The following is a 19,350-nucleotide window of genomic DNA, read 5'->3' on the forward strand; positions in this document are numbered from 1 at the left end:
AGACTGCTAAGACCTTCTTTCCCAGGTGAGGAACACATCAGAGCTCTGCTCTAACCCGGCCTTCTCCCAAAAGCCACCAGTACCTGACAACCACCGTCATTAGCAGCCCTCAGCTCTCCACATTGGCGCCCAAGTACCCATAAAAGCCACATTCCTGGTGGGCTACAACTCTGGATTTGGAGCAAGCAGGCTTCTCTGTCCGCAGCCCGGGGAGAAAGGAATTAAGTGTGGGTGGATCACTCTGAATAATGAGTAATTAGCCACGAGCATCACCGAAAATTACGAGCAAGCAGGGAGCAACGCAGAACAAACAGATGGGATAACGAGCTTTTAATAGCATCATTATGGGATGGTGGAAATATCCTGGACACAGATAAATTCCAGTCCTCCCAGGGAGACCTAACACGTCAGAAGGGCTATGGATGGACAAGGGTGTATTTAGCATCTCATGAGCTCCTCCAATTGCCATCAGAGCAGAAAGTGAGTTTGGGGGAAGACTCTCGCTCCACTGCAGAACAGTTTTTCACCAAAAAGGAAAGGCCAGGGCACCAGGTTCTTTCTTCCCATGCTGGATCTTTGAATCTTGATTGTTCTCATTCTCCAATCTGCTTTAAAAACAGGGAGGAAGGAGAAATGTCAGAGCTGAGAGTTTGTCTCATACGTCACAGAACCAACCAAACATCCTGGGGAAAAGTGTATTCAGCTCCAACAAGCTGCTTATTAATTTGCTTCCCACCATGTGGAATCTGCAAAAAGAAACCTGCGTACACAAAACGTTTCATATGTGCTCAAATGTCATGGCAATGGCTAATTAGGGTTAAAAAAAAAAGGGAATGAGAAGAAGCAGACTGTTAGAAAAATTAACAACAGTGAAATAAGTCCCACGGGACACAAATCACCACACACGGTCACGTCTCAGAAGCAGAGGTGGTTGAGGCTAGAAGCTGATGTATGGTCTGCTCTGAAATGAATCTGAATTGAGAGTACAATACTCAGAAGAAGTCGGGGAGGTGTTTTTCGGAGGGAGCGTGTGACAGCTTCCCCAGCACTCCGTAGCCTACACTGTGTCTTCAGCAAGTTGGTCACCATGGCAACCTGAAATTTTTCCGTGAGACAGTTTTGTTAGTAAAATTTTAGACACAGATTCGGGCAAGAAAGGAGAGTCCACACACATGTGGAAGGGATTACATGTAGTGACTCTCTACGAACAGCTTGTCCAGGAGCCCCTGAATCCTGCCCAGCCCTGGAGAAGGGGGATGCCAGGCCCAGCCACTGCAATCGTTGCTGGGGACCAAGGGGCAAGAGAAGAAACAGGGAACCAGTGGGAACACAGGAAATTCCATCTCAGTTTAAGGAGAAAGTCTTCCCCCAGGAGGGTTCCTGTCTGGAGCCCAAAGAGGATGAGGGATCTCTATCCCATGGCATTCCAACCTCAGCTCCACAGCCCTGCTTTGAGAGGTCCTTCCCAACTGCCTGCTTCTTTGACAAGCTCATTTCCAAAATCCAGCACTGAGCAATAGGCTGAGGGCAGTGGAGAGCCCTTTCCATTCCTCCAGTGGAGGAAGCCCCATTGGTTTTCCCCTGGAATTAGATGAAGGGGCTTGTGCAGTGTAAGGGATCATCCAAGCTCTGCGTCCTCCCTAAGCAGGAACAATTTCCTCCATGCAGCTGTGGGTCTGATCCTTCAAAACAGATGGAGAAGAGGGCGACAAAGGGCAAGGAAAAAATAAAATTGCTGCTGTTTCACAGCACCAGGAGACTGTCACAGTGATTCTCCTCTCTGCTGCAACACCTCTGCCCCTTCCCCACGCCACGCTCTGACCTCAGCAGCGGGAAAGGTCCTGCCTGGCTCTGCTTCACTCCCAGCCCTTTGCCTCTGAACAGACAAAAGCGTGCTGTCCCCTGCCACAGCACATCCCAGCTGCCAGGTGACACCAAGGACTCGGCCCTCACAGCCAGGCTCGGTGGCAGGAGCCATCAAACAGCAGCCTGTCATTTCCCCAAGGCACGAGCTGCTCCAGCTCTCGCTCCCAAAGCTCATCCAACACGGAGCTCACGCACTCTGCAACAGATCCCACTCTGCAGGGATTTTCCTTCCCTCTGGTGCTTCACTTGGGGTTTTTTTTGCTCCACAGAAAGCAATAAGCTGCTTTACAAGCGCTGTAGAAAGTGGGCGGGTGAACGGGAGAGGCAAAAACAAAGACATGAGGATATAAAACCGCAACTAAAATCCAGCAGCTCCTTAATGAGGACGCTGGGGATTAAAGCTCGTTTTTTCATACCCCAGGAGAGCCATGAACCCTGCTCTGTTATTATAGTTGCAGGAGACAGATAAACAGGCTTCCATGTCACTCTGAAGGTCTGATCCTGGATTTCTTAGGTATGAAAAGAGGCCCAATGCTGCCTGTTACTCTTCCACTGAAAGAAAAAACCCCACCCTAAGATTTAAGGATGCCAGTCTATCCACTTCTGCACGTGCAGTGCTGCTCATCAGCTCCTCAGAACTGCCACCGCCACCCTCCTGCCAGCAGCAAGCTGTGCCAGGTGACAGAGACCTCAGTCAGAGAGCAATTGTGAGGAAAATACGGAAAACTCGAGGAGGAAATCACAGCCCCTCGGCTTGATGCTGAAGGAGGTTGATTTCCTGTTTCAAAACACTTTCCTTGCGTGATTAATGAGCAAGAGACAATCAGCATTCACCATCTACACGTGTTTTGCAAAGGCAGGAACTTGCTCCTTGATCTTCCTGTTCAAGGACATGAAGCATTGCTGGGGAGACTCCAGATATAATTCACGGGTCAGGCTTCACCCTGCACAAGAAAAAACTGCCTTAGGCAGGTGATTTTGGAAGAGCAAAGCATCAGGGCCCTTTTGCTTCCCGAGGATCAAGGTGGTCGGTAAGTTCGAGCCATTTTTTGGCTCCTCGTTGGGATTCAGAGCCATGAGCACCATGAAGCAGATTCCAGCTCGTTGCAGGCTCGGGTTGTTAACAGGTGATCAGCTCTTGTACAGCAGCTTTCCCCCTTCCTGGCACTCCCCATGGGCCCTGAGTTGTTTGTGGGAAAGACCCGGCCCCAGAGCATGCCACGGGAATTTCACAATCTCCCCAGTTCTGGAGATGGACTAGGAAATAAATCCAGAAAATCTGATTAGGACTTGTCACTGAAGTAAGCTCATTAATCATTGATGGAGTTTTTCATATGCAATTTCTAATTCCTGCAGGCACCAGCAGACTGGTGGATCAGAAGACTGCAGACTTGAAAATGTTCTTTATATAACAATGGCACTGATTTTTTTCCTCTTGAATATTCTAATAAACAAAAAGAGCTACAGAGCACCAGCGAGTTCGTTTAGCCTGGCTTCTTGCACAAAGTCAGGCACAGAATTCTCCTGAAATAATTCCTGTAGCCAAAAAGATAAGAAGGCCTCGCTCAGAGAAATGTAAAATCCAGCATGAAAAACTGTCAGCCACTTGCCTGAGCAATTTTTGCAGCAGTCAGTTACCCATTCTGGTGTGTAAAAGAAAAAAAAAATCACATTTCATTTCTTACCTGAACCTGCCTAGCATTGCCTGTCAGCACCAGGTTCTTTCAGGAAGAGATGAAAGCCTTCTGTTATTAAATTGCTACTTCCCCAGCCTCCCCCGAAATATTCTCAGCTAAGCTAAGCCAGTTGAGCTACTGCCATTTCAAAACTCAGCACTCGTTCCCCGTGCCCCACCAAACACTGCATGGCTTGCAATAATGCCAGCCAGGATCACACACATGCCAAAACCCAGGGAAAACAGCCAGGAATAACTTTTCCTGGCCTCAGACCCATGAAATCTGTTTAATTTTTGGCTTCAAATGAAACCCTCTAATTCTGGATACAAGTGAAATCAGGAAGATTCCTCTCCAGACTTTGCAACTGATAAGTCAAATTGATAAAAGCAAGAGAAACAAGGGGCTTTGGGGATGGGGTTGATATTCTCTTTAAATCTCCTGATGTATCTGCCTCTGAGATGTCCAAATCCCAGGAAACTGGTAGGAAACACAGCTCCATAAATGACACTTACATGAAATACAGCTCCATAAAATGACACTTGCAACCCAGCTTCAAGAGCAAGCAGAAAGTATCAAAGTTTGAACTGCTCTGGGTTTCGAGAACCATAAATTTCTCCCCGTTGGTTTCACGGGGTTTTGGGGTTTTTTCAGGAACATTTTCAGTCTTGCTTCTGGTTTGGAGATTTGTTGGGCGTTAGATACAAGAACACAAAGCACTTCTGAGCACTGCCTGAAGGGGATAGCTCTTCTTGAGAGCTGGAGAATGAAAGATACCTGGCACTTCCCAAATGCAAGGAAAAGTTAGAGATTCCTCTAAGAAGACAGGCAGGGATTAAAAAGGCCTGTTAAAAAGGCTTTAGTGGCTCGGGGATAAACTAAAACAGCATATGGGTTTAATGAAATAATTCTTACTAACAGAGCAGGGTGCCTGGGTTTTCCTTTGATATCTCCTTTCCAGGAGAGCAGGAGGCTTGTCTCCTTCAGCACATCGAGGTTTACCACGGCTGTGCTTATGAGTAACATGTGTTAGCTTTTCGTGAGTCACCGGTGCTAAATTCCATCTAAAACTGTCTCGTTTCCAACACAGCAGGCTGGAGCTGAGCTCCACACACAGGGAGCACACAGTTCTGGCACTCCACAGGGACAGAGACCTGCTAATGATATGTACCCAAGAGCTGGAAGCCTTTTTAATCACAAGGACAGAGCACTAAGTAATTTCCCCTTCCTCTCCCGACTACTTTAAACCTGTTCAGCATGCCAAAGAATGAGCTCATTCCGTGTTGCTGAAACTCTTTCTAACCACTTCCCTTTAGATTAACTCCTTAAGATGGCTGGTAAAGCAGCAGCAGCAGCAATTAGAGCTGCTCCCACACAGAGCCACAGAGGCAGGTCAGCAAAGGTGCTTCGTGTAGGATAGGCCCTGCCAGCTCCAATAAATCACGGGTGTCTTTCATTATCATTCCCATTAATTGGGCTCTGAACATCTCCTTCACAGATTTCCCAAGTGCTTTTCCAGGGAAAACTACACCGTGGCTCTCCCAGATGCCTTCAGTTTTTTGTTGGAGGAGCTGCGTGGCCCTGGGGCACCTGACTGGGCACAAAGACACGGCCATTCCTCGAAAAATCTGCAGGATACACACACCAAGCCACGGGTGGGAGGGTGCTCACCCACCAGCACAGGGATGGTGGGTGACTTCCTGAAGCACCAGGACACCCAACAACTCATCTGTCTCTTTGCCAGAGCATGCTCCAGATCCCACAGCCACGCGATACACCCCTGCTGAGGGAAACTGCTCTGGAGGAGGCCCAGAGAATCCACGGAGCATCAGACAGAAACGTGGCTCTGCTGGCCAAGAGAAAAGGAACCACAGAGTTGCTAAGGTTGGAAGAGACCTTTAAGATCACCAAGTCTGGCCATCAAGCCAGCACCACTAAACCAAGTCCTCAGGTGCCACATCCACATAGTTTTTGAAAGCTTCTGGGGATGGTGACTCCATCACCTCCCTGGGCAGCCTGTTCCAAAGCTTTAGAATCATTTCTGTGGAAAAAAAATTCCTAATATCTGATCTAAACCTCCCCTGGCCCAGCCTGAGGCCGTTCCCTCTCCTCCTGTCCCTGTTCCCTGGCAGCAGAGCCCGATTTCCCCCTGGCTGCCCCCTCCTGTCAGGGACTTGTGCAGAGCCACAAGGTCCCCCCGGAGCCTCCTTTGCTCCAGGCTGAGCCCCTTCCCAGCTCCCTCAGCCGCTCCTGGGGCTCCAGCCCCTCCCCAGCTCCGTTCCCTGCCCTGGCCCCGCTCCAGCCTCTCAGTGTCCCTCTTGTCATGAGGAAAATTGAGGCCAAAAGCCTAGAACCCTACACCAAACTCAAACTCTGAGTTTACAGATGGGTTTTCCTGCACACTTTTCACACTACCTGTACCCCAGGACACTGGTGTACACCGGAGGATATGGCATGGACAACTCAAAAGTCAGTGACAGCCACAAGCTCTGTGGCTGGGATGCCTTCCGAGGAGTGAAGCAGCTTGAAGTTCTTCATCCTGAGCAGTCACTTCCCCACCCTGCCACAAAACCTGCAGGCCCAGGGTGTATAAAAGCTAACTCTAACCCTAAGCCCAACCCTAAGCCTACCCTAACCCAACCCCATCACTATGGGTGGTCCAGATCAGGAAGATGGAGGAGCAGCAAAGACGTAGGCCCTGCTGGGACGGCCTTTTCCAGGCCCCATGTTCCTGGAGCTGTAGGCTCTTTGATTCTCTCAACCCTAACCCTAACCCATACTCACCCAAACCAGGTTATTCCATCTTGTCAGTGCCCAAGTAGCTGGGTTTGTTCCAGTCTCCAGGGCTGCTGCCTCTTCCCCTTGAAGGGAAGGCTTCAGGAGCAAAGGCATCATCTAAAAAAAGAACACGGAGACATCTGTGAGCACGAGGTGCTTTCAAGCATGTGTTGACTGCTGCCCAGAGAAGCTGTGGCTGCCCCTGGATCCCTAGAAGTGTCCAGGTCCAGGTGGACAGGGCCTGGAACAACCTGGGATAGTGGCAGGTGTCCCTGCCCACAGCAGGGGGGTGGAACAAGATGATCTTTCAGATCCCTTCCAACACAAACCACTCTGTGATTCCAGAATAGAAAACATTCAGCGTTCTGCACACAAGTATGGGTTATGAGAGTACAAATCTGGCAACCCAGAAAATGCATAAACCTCAGCACGGCCTGGCTTGGCAGGACAGTGCCCTCCCTGCACCCTCAACTGGACACCCCTCTGCAAGGGAAAAGCCAGTTGTCCAGTGCAAGGAGCAAACAGCTGATTTTTCACATTGTCTTCTCCCTCAGACAGATGACCTTGAGATGTCCCAAAAGGAAATCACAGGTCAGGGCATTCCAGGGTGGCAGAACTGGCTTACCTTCCCTGCGAGCGCTGCCTCGCCTGTTAGGGGTCGTTATCGGCACATGAATCATCTGGAAATTAAAGACATTTCTTTAAAAACCTCGCCTGGCAAGAAGTCCCACCTCTCCATTTCCTCTGGCACTAGGTGATCACTAAAGTAATTCCAAACCTCATTCTTAATTTCGCTGAAAACAAGGTTCTGGCTGATACTCCTGCAGTCCAGGGCTTGGACTCCATGATCCCGTCAGACTCAGGATATTCTGTGATGCCAGCCTCAGTCAATCACACTTCCTTCTCCCATCCAAATACCACCACAGATACACCAACACCACCTCAGCCAAGCTGAGATGCCCTGAGCCGAGTCACAGCTCCACAGCAAGAGCTAACAGTGCACTTGCTGCAGCCCTCTGCAGAGGGCAACACTTCCCTTTCCAAGTGCAGTAATTCCATTTGGCATTTAGTCCTTATTAACATTGCAGGAAATATATTCCCCACCAGGAATATTGGCAGCAGCGCTGAATTTTAAGTGATGGTTAAGGAAGGCCTGGGGGAAGATGTCTGCTTGTAAAAGCCAGTGTTGGTGCTGAGTGCCCTGTTAAACAACAGTTATGTCAACCCACAGAGAACTGACGGAGCATCCCAGACTGTGTTACACATCCCAGTGCTTCACACATGCTCTGCTTCCTGGGGTGCACTCACTAGCTAGCTCTGAATGGAGATTTTGAGGAGAAAAAAATAAAAAAAAAGTATAAATGAAGAGCTAATTTGGCAATTCAAGGCAACGGAAAGTAACAAAGAATCCTATTTGCTTACAAGGCAGCTGGAGAGGGACTTTTCACAAGGGCTTGTAGTGACTGGACAAGAAGAATGGCCTTAAGCTGAAGGAGAGCAGGGTTAGGTGGGATCTTGGGAAGGAATTCATCCCTGTGAGGGTGGGCAGGCCCTGGCACAGGGTGCCCAGAGCAGCTGGGGCTGCCCCTGGATCCCTGGAAGTGTCCAGGGCCAGGTTGGAGCAACCTGGGATAGTGGAAAGTGTCCCTGCCCATGGCAAGGGGTGGAACAAGATAGGCTTTAAGGACCCTTCCAACCCAAACCATTCAGTGATCCTACAATTCAACTTCTTCATTTAGTTCCCAGAATTTTCCAAAAACAAAAGCTGTCCGTATCTTTGCTCGTGAAACTTTGCTCCCTCAAGCACAACACCCACTGTAGAGCTGTGTTCCGAGTGCAGACACACAAGTTCAAGAGTCAGTTCATGGATAAAGCGGACACTGGCACGATTTGGAAACAGCCAGCAGGAATTTCCAGGTTAGGTCAGCATTGATAACACCCTAAAAACCAAGGAAGAGCTCAGAAAGGGAGCACAGATCTCAGCAGACCAAATGTCCTTGGGCTGCGCTGTGAGGACCCGCTCAGCTGAGAGCTGGGTTTGGTGACAGAGCCAGAGCCACAGGGATCTCTGTGTGTCCAAGAAGTGCCAATCACTGTTCTCCAGGCACATCCTCAGTGAAGGAAGGGTTGGAGTTGATGGATGTGCCAGACTGCCACAGAGAGTCACACTCTCCCAGGCAAGGTCAGAGCCCTCAGCTGGATTTCAAACTGAAGCCACTTTCCTGATCCAGACCTCCAGCTGCAACAGGAGCACACACAGACACCTGACTTCTCTTTAAAAGAGGGTAGGCAGAATTTTCCCTCCCCCAGGCAGCAAAAATCGGTTTTCCCCTTCCTTACCTCCTCACTGCTCATCGATTCAGAGCTGAATGTGCTGCGATGGCACCGCACGGTGATGTTGGAAATCAGCTCCCCGGAGACTTCCACAACACTCCTGCAGGAAGCAGTGGGCTGCAACAGAACAAAACAGAGCCAATCTCACACAGCAAACACCCAATACAAACCCTCTCGTGGGCGTTTCATTGGGGCTGGGAACCTGCAGAAGGATTTAAAAAACAAATTCCGAGGGAAAGAAACCCAAGAAAGATTATACACGACTACACACAGGTTCCTGCTCCACAACTCCGTGTTTGTTGTACAAACCTCTGAGCCTGCTCGAGGTAGGAGCAAACCTCCACATCCTTTTCACAGATCTGGCATCACCAAGCACAAAGAGAAGGACTGTGCAGGGCTATGCCAACGGCAGCTCCAGCTCTGGAAGTTTAAACTACCCTTAAAGGTGTTGTCTCTGCAATTTGACAAAAAACTGCAGCAAAACCTGCACTCAGGTTTGGAAAACACATCCTCCCACTACTGTATTGCCCCGAGAAGAAGAGAAGGATGGTGTCAGTTTAGGATAAAAGGGATAACACCAACATTTGTGTTTTTAAAGATAAATAGCAAAGCAACAACCAACAATTCTGTGTGCTGCCATCCACACGCACACGTGAGCTGCTCAGCTCCAGAGAAGAGATGTCATTCGGCCCAAGTACCTCTGCACAGAGAAGTCCAGACTCAAAGACAATGTGTTTCCACCAAGGCTGGTGATTTAAGACTCAGAGCAGGGCAAGAGCTGTGTCAAGAGCTTTTTTATTTCAGGCTGGGAGTTAAAAATCTGAAAGAGATCAGCACTGTCAGCACAGAGGGGGGGTCTGCCCTACACAGGAAGATAACGCTTTATATGACGCCCAGATAGGCAAAAGCAAGAGAAACATCAGCTCTTCTACCCTCTTATCCTACAGAACAAGCCACTCCTTCTAGGATTTGGCCCCAAAAGCACACATGCCTTCACTACACGCTGCTCCAAGACACAAATCCTCTTTCCAGCTCCCTGCCCTCCCCGCTGACCAGGCAGAAGAGTTTCCCACCACTGACCCTTCCCACCTAACACCCCCTCCATGCTGCAGGTTGCTCCAGAAAGCCAGCCAGCCAGCCGTTCCTCATTTTTCAGCACCAGCAGCATTCCAACCCGTCCTGAGAAGATCCTGCATGGCAGGGAGGGTTCCCATTCCCACCAGGGGCACCTACCACGAAAGGCCCAGTTTTGAAGTCACAGGTGAAGGGGTCTCTCCCCGAAGCTTTGGTGCAGACGGTCTCACGGATGCTGAACTGCAGATCTAACCTGTAGGCATCGCTGTCCCACATGTCCACCTGGTGAAAGGAGGGTCAACACAACACATCATTATGTCCTTGCCACTCTTCTGTTGCCCTCACTCCCTGGCAATCTCGCTCCTTTGTCAGGCAGAAAATGGCACAAGGGCATTAGGGGTCAGTGCCCAGTTTAGAGCAGATTGATGTGTGTGAGAAAAGCTGCCTCGATGGGCTTTGCCCCAAGCTTTAGACAGTTTTGTTGCTTTTTGATTATTCTTCTCTCTTTCTCGTAGTCTAGTCAATGCTTTAGCTCGAGATGGGAGACTCAAGAAAGAAGAAAAAAAGCAATGCCCCAAAAAAACCCCAACAAGCAACAAATTCCCACTACTTTCAAATATTTGGGGGTTTTAATCCAAACTATATAAATCCATATGTCATCTTGACATTCATCCTTGCAGAAGACTTGATACAGGCCACCTATAGAAACAGAAAGGTTCTGAGGGTGCTCAGGAGCATGGACATGATAACTTTGGATTAAGAAGCTTTAACTCCTTAACTCGGGGGGCATCCAGGACAATTCTTAGCACCACAAATTAAAACAGACAGGGGTTTCCTGCTTGCACTTAGACTCTAGCAGATCTAAACCAGAATTGGTGCGTAGAGACAGATGACATAAAGATCAGAGAAAGAATCCTGAACTGTGGGGGCATTTAATCAGCAAGGAGCATCAGATGAACCATGTTGCTCGATGCCCAAAGCAAAGCAGTTAGCTGGAGGTATTCAAAAACATCACTTTTGAAAGAAATCCTGCGAGACAACCCTCGAGGACTTCTACTCTAGGCTTGAAAAATCTGAATTCCTAAAGTATTTTAATTAGAAGCTTACATACAAAAGATATTTAGGTTCCTAAAACCACAACTTCAGATGATGGCTCAAACCCACCCTCTTCCAAGCAGCATCAACAAACTCCAACTACATCTGGGTTCCCAGGACTGGGTGGAAAAGAGTTTTCCATCCCAGCAAAGCACATTTCAGGTAAAGGATCTCCGTTGTCTGTGCACTTACTCCCATGACTCTGCTCCTGACAACACCGTACAGGTTTCTGCTCCACGACTGGGAATTGATCCGTGCAATGGAAGCATTGAGAGCCTCTTCTGTGACTGGGAGTTCATAGTCATATGCTGGAAACCCTGAGAGGGAGGCACAGTTCCATCACAAGTTCATCGTAGGCTCGTACTTTTCACCCCCAAAACCACCCTAAGAAGGAGGATGTGGCTCCATCTCACCTGAACAGGAGAAAATGCTCAGTGTGAGGACAAAAATTAAGATCTTCATAGCGTGTCTTTCAAAATCCTCCAGTCTTTTCCCTTTCCAAGCAAGGATTCCCAGAGCATATCCCTCTGTCTTTATATAAATGCAGCCTTGATCCTACGCCTGACCTCCCCACGTCCAAGCTCTGCTCCAAACATTGCACTTTAAACAGAATTGATCCCAGGGTAAATATTTGTTGTCCGCTTTTCTCCATCTAGCAGTAGCTCTCTGATAAGCGATGGGCTGCAGTGCCTTTTTCCCAGGACTGAATTCCCCACTGGAGAGTTCAGGGAGCACTGGATTCCTGATATCTCCATAGCCAAAGGCAGAATCTAGTTATTTTGTTCACTTTTAGCCATTTGTTTTCCATGGGGTGAGTCAACTCTTCCCTTAGCACTGGACCAAGGACCTTCACGTCTTGGCAGCAATTGGAAGCACTTAGAAGCTGGCATTCCCTGAGGATTCCCCAGCACCAGAGGGGAATTCACCCACGTGGAACTGCCACCGTTACCCTGCAGACCAAAGCACCCACGAGAAGCCTCCTAGACCCGAGACACATGGCAGATCACCAGGACCCCCAGTTTCAGCCCAAAAGTTAATGGGATTTTTGGAAAACGATGTTGGAAACTGCTGCCTTTAAGCAAGCTCACCTGTTGCTGCCTGTTCACAAGGCAGAGATGGGTGCAACCATGTCCGTTCTGAAGATCCCATGAGTGACATTCCTCCATTAGCCTTCAAATTGCAGTTCCACTTGAATTCCGTGGCACGGGCTCATTTTAAGAACTTCCCAAATCACGGGAACTTGTGGGAGGCTCAAATTAAATAAGAAAAAGCATAAAGTTCCCCCTGCTTGTAAGCTGTCGGATTGCAGCGTGGCAGCCGGTCACAAGGCTGGACACCGGGAGAATCCGACTCCTCGAGCGACAGAAGGAATTGGGTGTCACTCAACACTACAGGTGTTCTAGGGCAAAGACCCCTAAAGGCCAACAGACTTGATGGTCACTGGATTTGTGCCCTGTTGTTGCTGTGGGATCCTGGAAAAGGAACCTGGGGCTGGTAGCTGGTAGAGCTACGAGCATGGAAACTGCGCTAGGAACCACGGGGGGACAAGCAGAGGCGGTGCCAAACAGGAACCTCACCACATGTGTGCCATCCCACCCAGGCACTGCCTTGGGAGAGGTGGCTGCAGGTCCATAAGCCAAAAAAGAAAAAGGGGTGGGCACTTTTTACCAGCCAGCCTGGATTTCAGCATTGGGAACGGGGTCCAGTCTGCCAATTGAAACTCTTCCCAATCAAAAGACAGAGCCTCTCTCTACATCCATTCTCCTTGCTCCGTGCAGCTGCAGGTGTTCTCTCCCAGCTCTTGGACAGCCTCACCTGTAGCCAGGAATGTTCTGCTGTGGTTGCAGCCATGCCAGAGCACCACAATGCAAAGGATTTAAACAGAGCTGGAGACTCTCAGGAGTCATGCCCAACTTCCCTGCTGCCAGAGCCAAGACCAGGCTGCCTCAGATCAAGGCAAAACCTTCAGGTGAGCTCTTTGACCAGCTTCTGCCGTGGTTTCTCTGCGATCAGTCAGAGGTGGTGATGAAACACGTGGAATGAGACCGCTCAGACCATTTGAAGAGGAGGAACTTGGCATTCAGAGTCCCAAGATCCTTGTTGTTTTTCACCTTGCTGCAGCGGTCTGGACAACATTTAGCCTTCCACTTCATCCCTAAAAAGGGAACCATTTGCCTCTTGTATGCTGGGACCAGCTAATATTCCACTGGAAGCTGAGTATATAAAATTCCTTCCCAACAACCGAGGCACAGTGTTGTAGCAGTCCAAGAGTAATTTTAAATATTGAGCCAACTGCAGAGTTTAAAGACTGTCCTCTTCAAGTAGCTCCTAGGAAATGCTGCCAGCAGGATTGTAGTAATGCTGAGTGGGACTTGGGAATTGTTTAATGAAACCGACGTTCCTCTGCAGAGCCCTGGCTTTACAGCATTTGGACAACGGCGATGTCTGCTATTCCAGCTCCCTGAATCTCTGCTTTCAGTAGACTTAAGCAGTGGAACCAATTTTACATTTTCAGACTCAGAGTGCCCCAAGTTCTGGGTTTACAGCGAGGTCTGAGATTTTCACCACGTTCTCTTTGTGTCCAGTCTCCAGCATTTGCTGATAAGGACTCTGCTAGGAAGCACCAGGTGGTGAGTGGTGCCATGGCACACAGAGAAGCAATGAAAGGTGAGATGGAGAACTGACAGTTTAAGGACTTAACTTGGAGCCTACCACCAGCAAGTTCCAGATGCCAAGGCAGCTTGGGGCAGAGGGAGGGAGTTGTATCCGATTTAATCTACACAGCAAACAGGTGTTAATTAAGAAATGAGGAAATTAAAGCATCTCTCTTAGATGACTATTTTCAGACCCCTTTCACTTCCAGCAGTCAAGTCAGCTCTGTTCCCAGACAACTGGAACAATAACTCCTCTTTGTGAGTGAAATTTTGGTAATTACAAGACGCATTTTCCTTTAAAATGTAAACCATCCAGCATCACCACGTGCCTGTATGCTGAAAACAGTTTCAACAGCATTCCAGGCACTGAGGAGCTATTCCTGATCCCTTGTTTCCTGGACACTCAGATGACAGATGAAAGTTAATGATGTCCCTCCTGACAAAAGAAAAGTAAATTCACAGCAGTACATTCCTCTGTTTTCCCATAGCTTTTGTGGTGTGCCATTAGCAAAATCAAAAGCTTCCTGACAAGTTCTTTACCATGGGCATGACGTGACAGAACAAGGGGGAATGGCTTCCCAGTGCCAGAGGGCAGCATTAGATGGGATACTGGGAAGAAATCCTTCCCTGTGACGGTGGGCAGGCCCTGGCACAGGGTGCCCGGAGAAGCCGGGGATGCCCCTGGATCCCTGGAAGAGTTCCAGGCCAGGCTGGACAGAGCTTGGAGCAGCCTGGGCTAGTGGAAGGTGTCCCTGCCCATGGCAGGGGGGATCAGAATGAGACGGGCTTTCAGATCCCTTCCAACCCAAAGTGTTCTATGATTCTCTGAGTAACTTCGCCACACCTGCGGGAGACTTACATTGACATCAGCTGACAGAGGAAGGAGAAAGGCTTCTAAATTTTGCTCAGACTTACAGAGGGTTTGCAACCTGATCCATAATTCACAAACACAACAGACTCAGCTTTAATTCTCTTCGTACCTCATCTGCTGTGTCCCTTGAGATAGGGGCAGAAAATCATACAGCCCATGCCTGTGGGCTGCTGAATGTTCTCCAACCATTGACGCCCTGGGAAGGAGAAGAAGCTTTTGAGATTCCAATTTCTCTAATTGCTCATGCACTGTCCTAAGCTGGTACCCTCTGCCACACATTTAAGTCATATAAGGAGAGGCTGAGGGAGCTGGGAGGGCTCAGCCTGGAGAACAGGAGGCTCAGAGGGGACCTTCTCACTTCTACAACTCCCTGACAGGAGGGTGCAGCCAGGGGGGGGTCAAGCTCTGCTCCCAGGGAATAGGGAGAGGATGACAGGAAATGGCCTCAGTCTGTGCCAGGGAAGGGTCAGGCTGGACATCAGGAAGAATTTCTTCAGGGAAACGGTGGTCAGGCATTGGAACTGCCCAGGGTGGAGTGGAGTCCCCATCCCTGGAGGTGTTCCAGGAACACCTGGAGGTGGCACTCAGTGCTCTGGGCTGGTGACAAGGCAGGGATCAGCCACAAGTTGGACTTGATGGTCCTGGAGATCTTCTCCAACCAAAATGATTCTGTGATTCTGTGCAGTGTCTGATCCCTTTGGCACTGCAGGTCCGATGGACACAACCTCACCCTCTGCAGCCCCTACGGGTGTTGCTGGAAGTGAAGCAACAGAAAGCACAGGTTACAGCAACCAAAACCACAGTAACACAGACCAGACGGGTGCTGCGAAACATCACAGCCTGCAGCAGAATCTCAGAGGCCTCACTTCATTACTTTGACCCTTTGAAACTTCAAATATTTGAAGTTTCAGAGGCCTTCCTGTGCCTGCCGGGTAAGCAGGAACAGTTCTTACAGGGTCATTGCACAACTTTGTAGCTGATGCAAAGCAAACATTACCTCCAGACCCAAAGAGTCATGCCTGAAAAGTCACAGAGCTAGATCTATTTTAATTTTCTTTTTTTTTTTTTGAGTTTTCCAGACCCTGCTGATCATTCTCAAAGTTTTCTCCCTATCCCTAAGGCACATTCTCCAAAAGTTCTGCTGCAACATCCTTTTGCATTTAGTGGAAGTTACCTGCAGTGACCAGTCAAACAAAGCCCTGGGAAAACATGAACTCCTGGGGGAAACCGGGCAAAACATTAATCTCCCACATCTGAAGCCATTAACTGCCAAGTACTGTCTGTCCCCAGTGTCATACCCTGTCCCCTGTAAGTTTACTGATGCCATTTAAAAGGCATTGCCCATGAAAACAAGTTTTAATATTTTTGTCATTTCCGCATTGGCATTAAAATCCTTGAGCAGAAAAATTTCTAGGATTCTTAAATACCAAAGCTGTCATTTTCACCTCTGCATTTTAGAGTCTCTGAACAGTCACACAATGTTTTTAGACACTACATAGAAAGTCCCTGGTGTTCAGCTATACCTGTGCATCTGCATATACTCCTGATTATTACTTTAGTCGGGAGCAGCAAACCCAAGAATGAGCCAAACAGGCTGTTCCAAGCACTGTGTTCTCACGTCCTGCACAGCAGTAACTGGGAATTCGAGAATGGATTCAGAAGTCTCAGGGTGCACAGGAAGCCACAAAGACTTGGGGATGCTGAAATGGACCAGCCTGGAGCCTGTGCCTGGGCTGTACAGGGCTGAGCTCCAACCGTGGGATCTTACAAAGGTTGAATGGACATACCAGGTCCCATTGGAGACTCCTATTCCTAGTTCCGTGAGCAACAAGATTCAGCTTTAACCAGCTGACCTTTTCCTCTTAGCTTGAAATCCAGGAGGGGAAAAGGTAAACATGGCAGCCAGGTGTTCTTCCAATTCTAGTGACAGGTGTGCGTGCACACCACCTGTGCCCATGGCGGGGCGGCTGGAACTGGATGATCCTTAAGATACCTTCCAACACAAAGTGCTCTGGGATTCTGTGATTACCCAAGTGGAGAGCAAAACTGAGCCACAGAAGTCCCTGCTTTTCTTCAGCGCCTGCTGCGGCTGCTTCCTTTGTTCCAAGCAAGTCCAGGATTTAGTTTGGAAGCTCATGCACGTGTCTGTAATGTGCCTCCATGGAGGAGAGGGACAACAGCTGCAGCACAGGGCTTGTGTCCCATTAGAGTCTCTCTCTCACGATGGCACCGATCTTGGGACGCCTGACTGTGGAAGGCGATTCTGCCCTCAAGCACGGCCACTGAAGTCAGTCAGGGGCACAGGCTGCAGCTGAAGCTGCCAAGTGTCGCTGTGAGGCTGGCAAGGCAAGAGGAAGCCATTGTGGCCAATTCTGCTGGAGCCTTTTGCCAAGCCACGTGCAGCTGTGCCCACAGTAACCCCCCGTCTGGCGTCCCGGCTGGTGCGGATGCCTTGTTGAGCTGGTGCCGGCATTGGGGCTCCTGCTGTTCCTGCGCACACTCTGCTGCTGTTTCTGTGGTGTCCAGAGCCGCTTTGGCAGCACTGACTCGGCAGCCCTGCTCGAGGAGACATCGCCGCCCTCCCCATGGTGGCAGCAGCTGTGCGGGCCCAGAGCTCTGTGTCAGGGGGGCCTCGGTCACAGCTCCGTGGCCTGGGCAGCCGCGGGGGCCCGGGCTGGCCGCCAGCCCTGCCTCTGCCCACTGCCCCTTCTTGGCAGCAGCCAGGGGCCGTGCCCCAGCAGGGCCCCCTGCCCTCCTTGTCCGCAGCCAGCCCAGCCTCAGCACCTCGGGGCTGCCCCCACCCTCCTGCCGAGGCCCGGCCTCCAGGGCTTCTGCCGCAGGCCTGGGAGACGCTTTGGGAAAGCGCCAGAGCAGCCGGGCGGCAGGAACGAGGCGGCTGCCTGGGGGCCTCTGACCCCCAATTCCTCAGGCCTTCCCACCACCCCGGCCTCCTGTCCCCTCGGAGCCTCCTGCCACCCACCCCCTCACACATCCCCCTCGTGCCTTCCCACTGCCTTGTCCCGTCAGGGACTCCGCAGCACCTCATCCCTTCACGGCCTCCCACCGCCCCGGCCCCTCAGGCTCTCCCCCAGCCCGGCCAAGCTGCCCGGCAGCAGCGCAGCCCCGAGGGAGCTCCAGAGGAGCCGGAGCAAGAGGCACCTCGGAGCCCTCAGCAACCCAGGCAGCAACACATGGGCAGGAGGACACAGATGGCGGCTCCTGCCGGGTACAGGGCTTGGGGCCATCTCCAGGCACCAGCCTCGCAGGGATCCCTGCAGCTCTGGCCCCTCCTGCCCACCCGCTCTGTCGGCAGCGCTAAGGCTTCAGCACAGCCACCAAAGGCCAAAGGGCTTATGGCCATTTTCCCTTCCACGCTGCACTCCCGGGGGACTTGTTGAGCACAAGCACCCTTTTTCTCCTCTTCCCCTGTGCCCTGCAGACACTGGGCACCAAAAGAAAGCTCCTGGGAGTCTGTGTATTATAACACATTCTATATTCACATACTAAAGAAAAATGAAAAGAAAAAAGAGCAATCCTAAAGAAAAGGAAAATCCTTGCTGGCTCAGGTGGGACCAGCAGACAGAGCCTCCCAGATCACCTCCACACAGAACTCCAGAAGCGCAGGCAGCCAAGGCCCGGCAGACGAGGCCGTGTCTCCCCTGCCCTGCGGAGCTGATCTTGCAGCCTCTGGACTAGGGGGTATGGACCGGTGTCCGCTATGCCAAGGGCAAACAGTGTTTGCAGAGCCAGGCTTCTGATGGCAGGGCTCACGTCTCTCCTCATATGTTCAAGGGCTGGAAGAGAGAGGAAGAGAGCCGTGGTCAGATCCCAGATCTGCAGGGACCCGAGGAGAGCCCCCTGCCAGGGCCATCCCAGCCCGCTCTTGCCATGGCCAGGAGGGAGGAGGGACCAACGGGATCAGCCCGAAGGTGCTGGCCACGAATCCCCCACCTGCCCCTGAAAGCTCTCTGTGCTCTGTGCACACCGCCCCTCGTCTGCACAGGGAGCAGAGCCCTCCGCAGCCGGGGCAGGGATTGCAGCTCGCTCTGAAAAGCCCCGGTGATGCCTTGCTGCCCTCACTCACCTAACCAGATGAAGCGGAAATCTGACGATTGCCTCCTCAAGCGCCGTGCAGCGATCTCTGGGAACACAGAGGCGGTCACGGCCCCAGCAGCACAGCTCCCTCGCAGCGGCGCTGCCAGCCCCGTGGCCACACGCTCTCCTCCCCCGGCAGGGCTCAGCCCGGGCCCTTGCCGCATCCTGACGCCCGAGGGCACGGCTGCGGGAGGGCGGCAGCGGCCCCGAGGGCAGGCGGGGCTCCACGGCCCCGGGCCCGGATCCCGCTGCCGGGGCAGCAGCCGGGGCTGGGGCCGAGCTGCGGCGGGGCGGGGAGGGGCCCCGGGCTCGTGGCTCACCCATGAACCTGACGGCCGCCCCTCGCAGGGACTCCTGCGGGCTGTCCACGTAGTTGATGGCCTGGTACAGGTGCCTGGCCACTCGGCTCCTGTCCTCTGCCAGCTGCAGAGAGCGCCAGGAGGGAAGGGTTGGCGCGGGCTCAGCCCCTTGGCCAGGCGCTCCCTGCGCCCAGCCCTGGCCTCCCCTGCCCGCACGGCCCCGAGGCCCGGCCAGCAGCCGCTGTCGCCGGGCTCTGGAGGGGGCCGAGGGCCGCCTGCTGCCCGGGGAGCCGCGGTGCTGCCCTGCGCCACGGCCCAGCGGGGCCCGGGCTCCATGGGCACCCGGCTCGGGGCCAGAGGAGCCTGGAGAAGAGCCTGTGCGGCCCCGGGAAGGGAGCAGCGTGTGGGGCGCAGGCTGGCACCCCTGGGTGCAGCAGTGGGCAGAGGCACAGCTGCCAGCGCCACACACTGAGCACGACGAGCAGGGGGCTTCTCCAGGCTGTGACTTGGGCTTCCAGGCCATCCTTACCAGGCACTTGGCGAACATCCACAGTTTCTGTTTCTCCACGCGCTTTGTGAGATCTCTCCTCTTCAGGAACTCAGTCGCACGA

The 19,350-nt window shown here is 51.6% G+C and overlaps 2 protein-coding genes across 4 annotated transcripts in view; both read right to left on the reverse strand.

Moving 5' to 3' along the window:
• Positions 1-315: 315 nt before the first annotated feature.
• Positions 316-11,393, reverse strand: SPP2 (secreted phosphoprotein 2). Of its 3 annotated transcripts, none has more exons than XM_032114980.1 (7): positions 11,234-11,393; positions 11,013-11,137; positions 9,885-10,007; positions 8,658-8,768; positions 6,943-6,997; positions 6,324-6,434; positions 316-608 (listed from the first exon to the last, which is right to left on the reverse strand). In XM_032114980.1, exons 1-6 carry the CDS (start codon positions 11,280-11,282, stop codon positions 6,334-6,336), a joined length of 564 nt encoding a protein of 187 aa, XP_031970871.1. In that variant the 5' UTR covers positions 11,283-11,393; the 3' UTR covers positions 316-608; positions 6,324-6,333. The 3 variants fall into 3 exon arrangements, with proteins under 3 accessions (XP_031970871.1, XP_031970870.1, XP_031970872.1); XM_032114979.1 differs by having other exon boundaries at positions 316-605; positions 11,234-11,392; XM_032114981.1 differs by lacking the exon at positions 316-608 and adding an exon at positions 1,925-2,810.
• Positions 11,394-17,821: 6,428 nt separating this feature from the next.
• Positions 17,822-19,350, reverse strand: part of LOC116446882 — a 781,927-nt gene continuing 780,398 nt past the window's right edge. The window contains exon 14 of the mRNA XM_032115326.1: positions 17,822-18,139. Coding sequence (XP_031971217.1) covers positions 17,940-18,139 — 200 coding nt within the window. The 3' untranslated portion in view covers positions 17,822-17,939. The remainder of the gene's footprint in view (positions 18,140-19,350) is intronic.

Source organism: Corvus moneduloides, chromosome 7, assembly GCF_009650955.1.
Source record: "Corvus moneduloides isolate bCorMon1 chromosome 7, bCorMon1.pri, whole genome shotgun sequence".
NCBI classification, from domain to species: Eukaryota; Metazoa; Chordata; class Aves; order Passeriformes; family Corvidae; genus Corvus; species Corvus moneduloides.